This window comes from Panulirus ornatus, chromosome 11, assembly GCF_036320965.1.
Source record: "Panulirus ornatus isolate Po-2019 chromosome 11, ASM3632096v1, whole genome shotgun sequence".
Taxonomy (NCBI): Eukaryota; Metazoa; Arthropoda; class Malacostraca; order Decapoda; family Palinuridae; genus Panulirus; species Panulirus ornatus.
In genome coordinates, this window is record NC_092234.1 from 1558123 (window position 1) to 1573579 (window position 15457).

The 15457-nt window shown below is 40.7% G+C and overlaps 1 protein-coding gene across 2 annotated transcripts in view; it reads left to right on the top strand.

Annotated features, from left to right (window-relative positions):
• Grp170 (Grp170 co-chaperone) overlaps positions 1-15457 on the top strand; it is a 201341-nt gene that overhangs the window by 149785 nt on the left and 36099 nt on the right. For both annotated transcript variants that reach the window (XM_071666297.1, XM_071666296.1), the window contains exons 14-15: positions 6109-6246; positions 12729-12854. In XM_071666297.1, the coding sequence (XP_071522398.1) occupies positions 6109-6246; positions 12729-12854 (264 nt within the window). The remainder of the gene's footprint in view (positions 1-6108; positions 6247-12728; positions 12855-15457) is intronic.

Consider the following 15457-nt stretch of genomic DNA (forward strand, 5'->3'; position numbering starts at 1 on the left):
GATAAATTATAAAAGAAATGATGATAATGATAATCAGAAATATATATGTTTGTAAACCATGGAAAGGTCTGTGGGGTAAGGCTGTGGATAGGGAGGTGTGGTTTTGGTGCATTACACATGACAGCTGAAATATGAATGTGAGTTGATTTGGCCTTTCTTTGTTTCCAGGTGCTACCTTGCTGATGCAGGGTATGGTGATGCTGTTTCCTGTGGGGCAGGATTGCATTAGGAATGGATTAAGGCTAGCAAATATTTGTGCATATATATGTACTTGGAAAAGCAAATGGATATGTATGCAGCATTTATGGATCTGGAGAAGGCATATGATAGAGTTGATAGAGATGCTCTGTGGAAGGTATTAAGAATATATTGTGTGGGAAGCAAGTTTTTAGAAACAGTGAAAAGTTTTTATCGAGGATGTAAGGCATGTTTACGAGTAGGAAGAGAGGAAAGTGATTGGTTCTCAGTGAATGTCGGGTTGTGGCAGGGGTGCATGATGTCTCCTTGGTTGTTTAATTTGTTTATGGATGAGGTTGTTAGAGAGATGTATGCATTAGTTTTGGAGAGAGGGGGAAAGTATGTAGTCTTTTGTGGATGAGAGAACTTGGGAAGTGAGTCAGTTGTTGTTCGCTGATGATACAGCACTAGTGGCTGATTCATGTGAGAAACTGCAGAAGCTGGTGACTGAGTTTGGTAAAGTGTGTGAAAGAAGAAATATATATTAATCTATTTATTTATTTTGCTTTGTCGCTGTCTCCCGCGTTTGCGAGGTAGCATAAGGAACCAGACGAAAGAAATGGCCCAACCCACCCCCATACACATGTATATACATACACGTCCCCACACGCAAATATACATACCCATACATCTCAATGTACACATATATATATATACACACACAGATATATACATATATACACATGCACACAATTCACACTGTCTGCCTTTATTCATTCCCATCGCCACCTCGCCACACATGGAATAACATCCCCCTCCCCCCCTCATGTGTGCGAGGTAGTGCTAGGAAAAGACAACAAAGGCCCCATTCGTTCACACTCAGTCTCTAGCTGTCATGCAATAATGCCCAAAACCACAGCTCCCTTTCCACATCCAGGCTCCACAGAACTTTCCATGGTTTACCCCAGACGCTTCACATTCCCTGATTCAATCCATTGACAGCACGTCGACCCCGGTATACCACATCGATCCAATTCACTCTATTCCTTGCCCACCTTTCACCCACCTGCATGTTCAGGCCCCGATCACTCAAAATCCTTTTCACTCCATCTTTCCACCTCCAATTTGGTCTCCCACCTCTCCTCGTTCCCTCCACCTCCGACACACATATCCTCTTGGTCAATCTTTCCTCACTCATTCTCTCCATGTGCCCAAACCATTTCAAAACACCCTCTTCTGCTCTCTCAACCACGCTCTTCTTATTTCCACACATCTCTCTTACCCTTACATTACTTACTCGATCAAACCACCTCACACCATATATTGTCCTCAAACATCTCGTTTCCAGCACATCCACCCTCCTGCGCACAACTCTATCCATAGCCCACGCCCTGCAACCATAGAACATTGTTGGAACGACTATTCCTTCAAACATACCCATTTTTGCTTTCCGAGATAATGTTCTCGACTTCCACACATTCTTCAAGGCTCCCAGGATTTTTGCCCCCTGCCCCACCCTATGATTCACTTCCGCTTCCATGGTTCCATCCGCTGCCAGATCCACTCCCAGATATCTAAAACACTTTACTTCCTCCAGTTTTTGTCCATTCAAACTTACCTCCCATTTGACTTGACCCTCAACCCTACTGTACCTAATAACCTTGCTCTTATTCACATTTACTCTTAACTTTCTTCTTTCACACACTTTACCAAACTCAGTCACCAGCTTCTGCAGTTTCTCACATGAATCAGCCACCAGTGCTGTATCATCAGCAAACAACAACTGACTCAGTTCCCAAGCTCTCTCATCCCCAACAGACTTCATACTTACCCCTCTTTCCAAAACTCTTGCATTCACCTCCCTAACAACCCCATCCATAAACAAATTAAACAACCATGGAGACATCACACACCCCTGCCGCAAACCTACATTCACTGAGAACCAATCACTTTCCTCTCTTCCTACACGTACACATGCCTTACATCCTCGATAAAGACTTTTCACTGCTTCTAACAACTTGCCTCCCGCACCATATATTCTTAATACCTTCCACAGAGCATCTCTATCAATCTATCACACTTTATCGTTGTTTCCCATATTAGTGAGGCAGCACCACAAAACAGATGAGAGACATATCCATTCACTCACACATATATATACATATCTGCAACATACGTCTCTTCATTGTATATCAACTGACTTGTTATATTTCTCTCTTGTGTCTCCCCTGATGATGTGTTTATTAAACTAAAGAGTACTTGGGAACTTATGTTTCATTTTCTCCGTGGACTCATAGGAATACAAATACATATTTTCATATATATACATGTAATGCAAGGTAGCATTAAGAACAGAGGACTGGACCTTTGAGGATATATCCTCACCTGGCCCCCTTCTCTGTTCCTTCTCTTGGAAAGTTAAAAAAAAAAAACAAGAGGGGAGGATTTCCAGCCCCCCGCTCCCTCACCTTTTAGTCGCCTTCTACGACACGCAGGGAATACGTGGGAAGTATTCTTTCTCCCCTATCCCCAGCAGGTTTGGATGGTATTGCAGTGGAATTTATTAAAAAAGGAGGTGACTGTATTGTTGACTGGTTGGTAAGGTTATTTAATGTATGTATGACTCATGGTGAGGTGCCTGAGGATTGGCGGAATGCGTGCATAGTGCCATTGTACAAAGGCAAAGGGGATAAGAGTGAGTGCTCAAATTACAGAGGTATAAGTTTGTTGAGTATTCCTGGTAAATTATATGGGAGGGTATTGATTGAGAGGGTGAAGGCATGTACAGAGCATCAGATTGGGGAAGAGCAGTGTGGTTTCAGAAGTGGTAGAGGATGTGTGGATCAGGTGTTTGCTTTGAAGAATGTATGTGAGAAATACTTAGAAAAGCAAATGGATTTGTATATAGCATTTATGGATCTGGAGAAGGCATATGATAGAGTTGATAGAGATGCTCTGTGGAAGGTATTAAGAATATATGGTGTGGGAGGCAAGTTGTTAGAAGCAGTGAAAAGTTTTTATCGAGGATGTAAGGCATGTGTACGTGTAGGAAGAGAGGAAAGTGATTGGTTCTCAGTGAATGTAGGTTTGCGGCAGGGGTGTGTGATGTCTCCATGGTTGTTTAATTTGTTTATGGATGGGGTTGTTAGGGAGGTAAATGCAAGAGTTTTGGAAAGAGGGGCAAGTATGAAGTCTGTTGGGGATGAGAGAGCTTGGGAAGTGAGTCAGTTGTTCGCTGATGATACAGCGCTGGTGGCTGATTCATGTGAGAAACTGCAGAAGCTGGTGACTGAGTTTGGAAAAGTGTGTGGAAGAAGAAAGTTAAGAGTAAATGTGAATAAGAGCAAGGTAATTAGGTACAGTAGGGTTGAGGGTCAAGTCAATTGGGAGGTGAGTTTGAATGGAGAAAAACTGGAGGAAGTGAAGTGTTTTAGATATCTGGGAGTGGATCTGGCAGCGGATGGAACCATGGAAGCGGAAGTGGATCATAGGGTGGGGGAGGGGGCGAAAATCCTGGGGGCCTTGAAGAATATGTGGAAGTCGAGAACATTATCTCGGAAAGAAAAAATGGGTATGTTTGAAGGAATAGTGGTTCCAACAATGTTGTATGGTTGCGAGGCGTGGGCTATGGATAGAGTTGTGCGCAGGAGGATGGATGTGCTGGAAATGAGATGTTTGAGGACAATGTGTGGTGTGAGGTGGTTTGATCGAGTGAGTAACGTAAGGGTAAGAGAGATGTGTGGAAATAAAAAGAGCGTGGTTGAGAGAGCAGAAGAGGGTGTTTTGAAGTGGTTTGGGCACATGGAGAGGATGAGTGAGGAAAGATTGACCAAGAGGATATATGTGTCGGAGGTGGAGGGAACAAGGAGAAGAGGGAGACCAAATTGGAGGTGGAAAGATGGAGTGAAAAAGATTTTGTGTGATCGGGGCCTGAACATGCAGGAGGGTGAAAGGAGGGCAAGGAATAGAGTGAATTGGAGCGATGTGGTATACCAGGGTTGACGTGCTGTCAGTGGATTGAAGCAAGGCATGTGAAGCGTCTGGGGTAAACCATGGAAAGCTGTGTAGGTATGTATATTTGCGTGTGTGGACGTATGTATATACATGTGTATTGGGGGGGCATTTCTTTCGTCTGTTTCCTTGCGCTACCTCGCAAACGCGGGAGACAGCGACAAAGTATAATAAAAAAAAAAAAATAATAAAAAAATATATATATATATTCCTATGAGTCCACGGAGAAAATGAAACATGATAAGTTCCCAAGTACTCTTTAGTTTAATAAACACATCATCAGGGGAGACACAAGAGAGAAATATAACAAGTCAGTTGATATACAATGAAGAGACGTATGTTGCAGATATGTATATATATGTGTAAGTGAGTGGATATGTCTCTCATCTGTTTTGTGGTGCTGCCTCACTAATATGGGAAACAGTGATAAAGTGTGATAGATTGATAGAATGGTATGGATTACCTGTACATTTCAGCACATTAGATGTGAAAAATACCGTAATGAATATAGATTGATGGTTATTTTGAAAGTTCCTGCAGACCTAGAAACTACTAATTATATATAACTTCTAAAGATTGTAGACACATTAGGCTGTGTTCATTAGAATATATATGAAAAGTATAGGAAGATGAAATTCTTCTACCCATATATTTTATCACTGACTCCAGTCCTAGTTCCATGGGATTGATCAGGAGCATGCTTTAGATTTTTGAAATGATTAGTGAAGATTTTCCATAAGGTTGTAAGAGATAAAGTTCCATAGATGATTTACTGTTAGTGGTTTAAAATCCTCAACGTATGTTATTGTTTATGTGCATACAAGACCTTTCCAATTACCTTCCTAAAAGTGAGGTACTTTTTGTCCAGGGTGGCTAATTTGATGATCAAATCTTTTCACACTACTGGAAGGAATGCCTTACCAGTCTTTCTTGAATGCAGACTAACCTGTTTCAGTGCATGAAAGATACTTAAGAAGGGCTAATGCTTTACCTTAGCATCCCTATTGACATGCTATTTGCACTATTTGTAATGTATTGTAATCATGATACAGACTTTGGATAACTGGTTCTGAATATTTTGTATTGATTATTTACCATCTTCCACAGAATGAATCACGTGCATTGGTTGGGACTGCAGTCTTAAGTGTTGTGATGTGTGTGCATCTGTGTGCACAGAATACAAGGCATTTGAGTAGTTTGTGTTTGGTGTCTTTTTTATGGTTGTTGCATCGTGGACATAGAGGGTCTTTGGATATGGTGTAACAGTTTTCTAGTGTTCAGGTGATGGGTGATTTCCAGAGTGTAGGTAGCAGAGTGTGACTCAAGTTTGTTTGGGATGTGTGGTTTTGGATGGGTGCATGTGTAGTAGCTTAAAGTTTAGAATTGAGTAGGGAGGTAGTTCTTTAGTGCTTGTCAAGTTACTTCATTGTGTATATGTTATGGCACTTCCATGTTGATTTTGTAGGGGCTGTGGGATGTGTGAGTAGAGGTTACTGAAGTGTGAGGCATGGGCAAGCATTTTACTTTTTCTTGGAGGTTAGTGGTTAGTTATGTAGTGACATGGTTGGCAGTGGTCTGGTGCTAATGCATAGAATTGGGTGCTTAATATGTTAAGGTAGGTCTCCATTGGGGTTATCTTTAATTCATTGCAAAAGTGTTAAGTGTTTGTAGTTGCTAAGCAGCTGGTGATTGTTCTGTGTTCACATACTTCTTGTGCCTTTACTGTTGTTCTTGGTCAGATGTCTTAATGCCTACTATATTATGATTATGGAGGTGAATCATCTGCTGGGGTGATTTTTCTTCTTTCCTCACACTAGGAAAATGTTTTATATAGATATATAAGCTTCTTACACATCTCACCCTGTGCTTCTTTAATTAACCAAGGCAGTACAAAAAGTAAGGAGATTGGTTTCTTTCCAGCTTGACGAATGGATCTATGATGAAGGATTTGATCAAGATGCTTCGATATACAAGCAAAAGTTTGGAGAGCTTTCAAAACTCTTCGAGCCTATTAAGGAACGTGTACAAGAGCATCGTGACCGTCCTGAAGCCATCCAGGCAAGAACACGCATGGTTTTGACATACATCTCTCTTTTCCTTCTGTGTGCACTTTGTCTTCTATGTGTACACCTTGTAAATCAAAGGAGGAAGTTAATTGAACTAAGACATTCTTATTGTGAAAAAGATGAAGGGAGATGGGGCAGAATAGCAGAGAAGATTTATGCATTGGGGCATTATTTTTGGACTTATTTCACTCTTCCTGGTGACTTTTTTAAGGAGAGGGGAGGAATGCTAAAGAATAATGGTAAGGATGTGGATTCTGTGGCACCTAGAGAGAATACTAGAAGTCAGCGCACTAATTCCAAAATGTTGCGAAATCGTAACCAGTCACGGCACTTTAGAAATAACAGATGACTCTAAGCGTTGCTTATCCTACCTGTGCTGTTCATTCTTTCAGCTGCTCAGACTGTTATAACTGACTTTTATTGATATGTATAACATCGTATAAATATTTTTGTGAATGTGAGATTTTAATAAGGCTGTAAATATTTTTAAATATCTTGTTAAAGGGAATGTAAATAGTTTTTCAGATGCAAAATAGTTTTTAAATAAAGTGTTCAATTTCATTTAGCTTTCAATATCCTGATGATGTTGTCATAAACATCCTGAAAACATTCCCTTGTAAATCTTAAAGACTTGTGCTTTAGTTTTGCTGCTAGTAATTTGAGTAAAATGTATTGAGTAGCTAATAGCAAGCTATTAATTATATCTGCAATAGTACTCTCAGTTTGTAGTGCAATTTGCAAGGTTGCTCTGAAATGAATGTCCTAGCACAGGAAAGCATTACTTCTGTTCTCAAGATGAATTTTAAATAATTTCTTTAACATTTTTCTTGTTTAAGTGGTTGGCATCCTTTCAGGCAGAAGGGTTACCTTAATCACAGGCCACACCATTACAGCATCCGAGTTTGGACACACCATTGTGAATGACATCCTATCAGCCTTACTTATCCCAGAAATCATACTAGAGTCTCATTTGATATAATTTTATAGCATCACCCCACTACTGCAACATCTCATTGAAGAAATAGTTGCTGAATGCTTTATAAAACATTGCCACTTTTTGACAAAGCATTGAGTTTGTACTTTTCTGCTTTGGAGCAAATGGTTTCATTGTCTTTACAAACTGAAATTTTTACCTCATCAATCATATTGACATTTCCCTTATGGCCTAAGTGGGAATTTTGGAAACATTTAGGATCCCAGAGCAGGGATGTACTAAGCTGTGCCTTTTTTTTTTTTATTGTTTTTAGTTAGAGCACTCGGCTTTCATTTTCAGGTTCAGCATTAACGTTTCTCATTTGTAACTCATTTTACAGTAGAGTGATGGAAGTGGATTAATACCATAAACATCAAAATTTTTCATAGCTTCTTGCCTTTCCTGCAATAGCATGGTAGATTAAATAATAGAGTACCTCATAAAGCAAAGAAACCCAGACAGAACCACACATCATCAGCTTAGACCATAGATATATTTCCACTGAGGTCTTCAGTCCCCTTTTAACCATAGACAGACATGAATCCAACCTGTACCCTCTCATCACTTTGAATGTCCAAGCACTCCCACTTAACAAAAAACTCCACCTCTTCTAGACATCATTGATAATTCACACTTGACATTCATTCTATATGCCACAAACATCAACAAAGAGCAACAAACTAAATGCCCTCTGAAAAATGCTGGACAAGAAAAGGAATTGCTTATAATCTTTGGAAGCAGTTCATCTGCTTCATCCTAAACTGCCTAACCTGCCTGGTCATTCACTATCAAAAGCAACTATAAAAAAGGTCTAGACCACATAAAACACTCTAACAAGCGCTGAACATCTACACAGAGAAAAAAGATTATCCCAATACGGTCCCACTTCAATATGGTTGGCACTCGGTTCTCTGCAGCAGTGCTAGCATGTTTTCATTCCAATCACTTCATAACTGAATACATACCCAAGTTAGACACAAATGAGAAGGAGATGGAGTGAGTATTTCAAGGCTTGTTGAATGTGTTTGATGATAGAGTGGCGCGAGACAGCGCCAGGAACAGACAAAAAAGACCACATTCATTCATACTTTAGCTGTCATGTGTAATGCACTGAAACCACATCCAGGCCCCACGGACCTTTCCATGGTTTATCCCATTAACTGCACGTCCACCCCGGTATGCCACATGGTTCCAATTCACGCTATTCCTTGCACGCCTTTCACCCTCCTGTATGTTCAGGCCTCAATCACTCCATCCTTCCTCTTCCAGTTTACTCTCCCACTTCTCCTTCTTCCCATCACCTCTGACACGTATATCCTCTTTGTCAATCTTTCCTCGCTCATTATCTCCATGTGTCCAAACTATTTCAATACACCCTGTAATGCTCTCTCAACTACACTTGTTATTACCACTCATCTCTTGTACCCTTTCATTACTTACTCGATCAAACCACCTCATGCCACACGTTGTCCTCAAACATCTCATTTCCAACACATCCACCCTCCTCCACACAACCTTATCTCTGGCGCATGCCTCAAAACCATATAACATTGTTGGAACCACTATTCCTTCAAACATACCCATTTTTGCTCCCTGAGATAATGTTCTTGCCTTTCACACATTCTTCAGCGTTCCTAGAACCTTTGCCCCCTCCCTCACCCTCTGACTCACTTCTGCTTCCATAGTTCCATCTGCTGCTGAGTCCACTCACAGATTTTTAAAACACCTCACTTCATCTAGTTTTTCTCCATTCAAACTCACCTCCCAATGAACTTCTCTCAACCCTACTGAATGTAATAACCTTGCTTTTATTCACATTTACTCTCAACTTTCTTCTTTCACACAATTTACGAAATTCAGTCACCAAATTTTGTAGTTTCTCACCCGAATCAGCCACCAGAGCTGTATCATCAGCGAACAATAACTGACTTATTTCCCAAGCCCTCTCATCCACAACAGACTGTATACTTGCCCCTCTCTCCAAAACTCATGCATTCACCTCCCTAACCACCCCATTCATAAACAAAGAAAACAACTATGTAGACATCATGCACCCCTGCCGCAAACCAACATTCACTGGAAGCCAGTCACTTTCCTCTCTTCCTACTTGTACACATGCCTTTCATCCTTGGTAAAATCTCTTCACTCATTCCACCAACTTATCTCCCACACCATATACTTTTAATACCTTCCACAAAGCATCTCTATCGACCCTATCATATTCCTTCTCCAGATCCTTAAATGCTACATACAATCCTCAGGCACTTCACCATGAACCATACATACATTGAATATTCTTACCAACCAATCAACAACACAGTCACTCCCTTTTCTTTTTTTTTTTTAGAGAGATTCCACTGCAGTACCATCCAAACCTACCACCTTGCTGGCTTTCATCTTCCGCAAAGCTTTCACTACTCATCTGTTTACCAAACCATTCTCCTTGACCCTCTCATTTCACACAACACCTCAACCAAAACGCCCTGTATCTGCCATTTTGTCGTCAAACATGTTAACAAACTTTCAAGATATTCACTCCATCTCCTCACTTCATCACTACTTGTTATTACCTCCCCATTAGCCCCTTTCACCAATGTTCCCATTTGTTCTCTTTTCTTATATGCTTTGTTTGCCTCCTTCCAAAACATTTTTTTATCCTCCCTAAAATTTAATGATTCTCACCCCAATTCTCATTTGCCGTCTTTTTCACCTTTCTCTTGACACCCTGCATCTTTCTTTTATACATCTCCTAGTCATTTGCACTACTTCCCTGCAATAATCGTCCAAACGCCTCTCTCTTCTCTGTCACTAATAATCTTGCTTCCTCATTCCACCACTCTCTACCCTTTCTCATCCACCCACCTTCCACTATCTCATGCCACAAGTATCTTTTGCGCAAGCCGTCACTGCTTCCCTAAATACATCCCATTCCTCTCCCACTCCCCTTACATCATTTGCTCTTACCTTTTGCCATTCTGCAAACAATCTCTCTTGGTACATCCTCACACAAGTCTCCTTTCCAAGTTTGTTAAATATACCTGGAAAATTGTATGGGAGGGCATTGACAGAGATGTTGAAGGCATGTATAGAGCATCAGGCTAGGAAGGAACAGTGGTTTCAGAAGTGGTAGAGGATGTGTGGATCAGGTGTCTGCTCTGAAGAATGTATGTGAGATTTTTTTTTTTTTTTTTTTTTTTTTTTTTTTTTTTTTTTTGTCGCTGTCTCCCGCATTTGCGAGGTAGCGCAAGAAAACAGACGAAAGATATGGCCCAACCCACCCCCATACACATGTATATACATACGTCCACACAAGCAAATATACATACCTACACAGCTTTCCATAGTTTACTCAAGATGCTTCACATGCCCTGATTCAATCCACTGACAGCACGTCAACCCCGGTATACCACATCGATCCAATTCACTCTATTCCTTGCCCTCCTTTCACCCTCCTGCATGTTCAGGCCCTGATCACACAAAATCTTTTTCACTCCATCTTTCCACCTCCAATTTGGTCTCCCACTTCTCCTCGTTCCCTCCACCTCCGACACATATATTCTCTTGGTCAATCTTTCCTCACTCATTCTCTCCATGTGCCCAAACCATTGCAAAACACCCTCTTCTGCTCTCTCAACCACGCTCTTTTTATTTCCACACATCTCTCTTACCCTTACGTTACTTACTCGATCAAACCACCTCACGCCACACATTGTCCTCAAACATCTCATTTCATGCACATCCATCCTCCTGCGCACAACTCTATCCATAGCCCACGCCTCGCAACCATACAACATTGTTGGAACCACTATTCCTTCAAACATACCCATTTTTGCTTTCCGAGATAATGTTCTCGACTTCCACACATTCTTCAAGGCTCCCAGAATTTTCGCCCCCTCCCCCACCCTATGATCCACTTCCGCTTCCATGGTTCCATCCGCTGCCAGATCCATTCCCAGATATCTAAAACACTTCACTTCCTCCAGTTTTTCTCCATTCAAACTCACCTCCCAATTGACTTGACCCTCAACCCTACTGTATCTAATAACCTTGCTCTTATTCACATTTACTCTTAACTTTCTTCTTTCACACACTTTACCAAACTCAGTCACCAGCTTCTGCAGTTTCTCACATGAATCAGCCACCAGCGCTGTATCATCAGCGAACAACAACTGACTCACTTCCCAAGCTCTCTCATCCCCAACAGACTTCATACTTGCCTCTCTTTCCAAAACTCTTGCATTCACCTCCCTAACAACCCCATCCATAAACAAATTAAACAACCATGGAGACATCACACACCCCTGCCGCAAACCTACATTCACTGAGAACCAATCACTTTCCTCTCTTCCTACACGTACACATGCCTTACATCCTCGATAAAAACTTTTCACTGCTTCTAACAACTTGCCTCCCACACCATATATTCTTAATACCTTCCACAGAGCATCTCTATCAACTCTATCATATGCCTTCTCCAGATCCATAAATGCTACATACAAATCCATTTGCTTTTCTAAGTATTTCTCACATACATTCTTCAAAGCAAACACCTGATCCACACATCTTCTACCACTTCTGAAACCACACTGCTCTTCCCCAATCTGATGCTCTGTACATGCCTTCACCCTCTCAATCAATACCCTCCCATATAATTTACCAGGAATACTCAACAAACTTATACCTCTGTAATTTGAGCACTCACTCTTATCCCCTTTGCCTTTGTACAATGGCACTATGCACGCATTCCGCCAATCCTCAGGCACCTCACCATGAGTCATACATACATTAAATAACCTTACCAACCAGTCAACAATACAGTCACCCCCTTTTTTAATAAATTCCACTGCAACACCATCCAAACCTGCTGCCTTGCCGGCTTTCATCTTCCGCAAAGCTCCCAGTACCTCTTCTCTGTTTACCAAATCATTTTCCCTAACCCTCTCACTTTGCACACCACCTCGATTAAGTATAAGAATAAAAGAATACTTGGAGAACTTATTCCTCTCTTGTTTTAACACTCACATCCTCTGTTGTTTGAACACTCACCTTGTCCCCCTTGCCTTTGTTTAATGGCACTATACATGCGATCCACCAATCCTCAGGCTGTTTACTGTGATCCATAGAGACATTGAATATCCTTACCAATCAATGAACAACACAGTCACCTCCTTTGTTAATTTATTCAACTGCAGTGCCATGATATGTCTATGTGTATATGTCCATAGTTTTAAAGAGATGGCCATGATTAGGGCATCAATTGCCCATGTTGTCGTAGGTAACAGAAAAGAAAATGAAAATTAATATCTCAGACCCTTCTTTGTGGACTTGTGAATTAGATGCAGACTTCAGCCATATTTTTCTGTATTTCTTTTCTATCAGAACATTATTGCAAAGCAGGGAAGACAGTGTTCTTAGGCCTGTAAGTTGGAAAAAAGTTTTAGAAAGCTGTATGAGTTTAAAAGGCACCAGATTTATGTTGCTTTAACATTTTGCTGTTTCAGGCTTTGCTGGACATGATCAATGGGTCATCCATGTTCCTTCAAAAGGCACGAGAAGCACCAAAGGACCAACAACTCTTTACTGACATTGAGATGACAACCATGGACAAACTTATTATTGACACTCGAGTAAGTTTCTTGGAGAGATAGGCTTCAGTAACTTAATCACGTGGTAGAAGGTAAAGAAAACGTAGTGAGCAGTCAAGCATTGAGAAACATTTCTTTTATCATTTTTGGCAGAAAACAGATGTAAAAATATTCCTGTGTCATTGCAGGTTTCATTTTGAAATTTATTAGGGTAGTATGGTTTTTATAGGGGCTTTCAGTTTCACCACCATGGTACCTCACAGTCGATATATATTGATATGCTTCATGATCCATTAGAAATAATGAGTTATTACATTGGCAACATTTTTATATACTAAAAATGTATTTCATGTGCAAGAGTCACGGACAGCTCTTGTTACAGATCTGCTTTAACGATGTAAGATTAGTCCTCTATTATTTTCGAGACTTTTAACACTCTACTTTAGCTTGATTTTTTAATAGAATATCCAGGAATGCCCTTACATACTCTTACAGTGTGTTTATTCCTCCCAGTGATTTGTATTTTTTCTTTGACAGCACACATCCCTATTGGGTGGAAGTGCCACATGTGGTCTCACCTAAGGAGGCAAGATAATGCTTTCTTGAGATCTCCAATTTTGGAGCACTATATATTATTGCAATAATGTCAAAATTTTATTCTTCAGTGAAATGTTGAGGTACACATTGAAGATGATCCCTAGTAAGGCAAGGTTGAATTTTCAACCTCATAACTAATAAGAGGTACCCAGAATCAGGGAAACATCCTCAAAAAAGGTGATGATTGTTGCCTTGATTAAGTGTAATAGATTTCTGTGAGTAATGAAATCATTCAGTGTGATCTGATCATACTTTGGGCACCAAAGTGTTGATATAGTCTTTGAAATGAAGGCTATACAATTATCAAATTCCAGAATTATTGGTGGTGCTGAAGAGGCTGCATCTAGATCAGATATTTAAATATCCCTAGGACCAAGGGGAGTTTTTGAGAAAATGGTCAACACAGTAGGACACCAAGGAATGTGAAGCCAGTATTAGCTCTCCAGGTAAACTGTCAGTTCCCCAGTCTCAAAACATAAGTGTTCTGTTAATATTAATTGCATAAGAGTTCTTAGCAGTGGTCAGACATGGGAGTTAGGATAGATAGTATTAGAATGTGTAATTATCTGTTTGTAATTAGCTATGTGTACGGTACAGTGAGGGAGTTCTTAGTAATAATTAGCTGTGTGTATGGTACAGTGAGGGAGTTCTTAGTCACAGGGCCCCATCTACTAAATTTTCTCTGCTATCAAGTTGTCAAAATTTTAAACTTTTGTAAACAGTTAGCAGTCTGTGCTTCATTGCTTAGTTTATTACAGCCATCCACAACCCTATCAGTAAACTAGTATTTCTGGCGGGGGGCCAGAAATCCTCCCTTCCTTGTATTTTAAACTTTCTAAAATGGGAAACAGAAGAAGGAGTCATGCGGGGAGTGCTCATCCTCCTCATAGGCTCAGATTGGGGTGTCTAAATGTGTGTGGATGTAACCAAGATGTGAAAAAGGAGAGATAGGTAGTATGTTTGAGGAAAGGAACCTGGATGTTTTGGCTATGAGTGAAACGAAGCTCAAGGGTAAAGGGGAAGAGTGGTTTGGGAATGTCTTGGGAGTAAAGTCAGGGGTTAGTGAGAGGACGAGCAAGGGAAGGAGTAGCACTACTCCTGAAACAGGAGTTGTGGGAGTATGTGATAGAATGTAAGAAAGTAAATTCTAGATTAATATGGGTAAAACTGAAAGTTGATGGAGAGAGATGGGTGATTATTGGTGCATATGCACCTGGGCATGAGAAGAAAGATCATGAGAGGCAAGTGTTTTGGGAGCAGCTGAATGAGTGTGTTAGTGGTTTTGATGCACAAGACCGGGTTATAGTGATGGGTGATTTGAATGCGAAGGTGAGTAATGTGGCAATTGAGGGAATAATTGGTGTACATGGGGTGTTCAGTGTTGTAAATGGAAATGGTGAAGAGCTTGTAGATTTATGTGCTGAAAAAGGATTGGTGATTGGGAATACCTGGTTTAAAAAGCGAGATATACATAAGTATACGTATGTAAGTAGGAGAGATGGCCAGAGAGCGTTATTGGATTACGTGTTAATTGACAGGTGCGTGAAAGAGAGACTTTTGGATGTTAATGTGCTGAGAGGTGCAACTGGGGGGATGTCTGATCATTATCTTGTGGAGGCGAAGGTGAAGAGTTGTATGGGTTTTCAGAAAAGAATAGTGAATGTTGGGGTGAAGAGGGTGGTGAGAGTAAGTGAGCTTGGGAAGGAGACTTGTGTGAGGAAGTACCAGGAGAGACTGAGTACAGAATGGAAAAAGGTGAGAACAAAGGAGGTAAGGGGAGTGGGGGAGGAATGGGACGTATTTAGGGAATCAGTGATGGATTGTGCAAAAGATGCTTCTGGCATGAGAAGCGTGGGAGGTGGGTTGATTAAAAAGGGTAGTGAGTGGTGGGATGAAGAAGTAAGATTATTAGTGAAAGAGAAGAGAGAGGCATTTGGAGGATTTTTGCAGGGAAAAAATGCAATTGAGTGGGAGATGTATAAAAGAAAGAGACATGAGGTCAAGAGAAAGGTGCAAGAGGTGAAGAAGAAGGCAAATGAGAGTTGGGG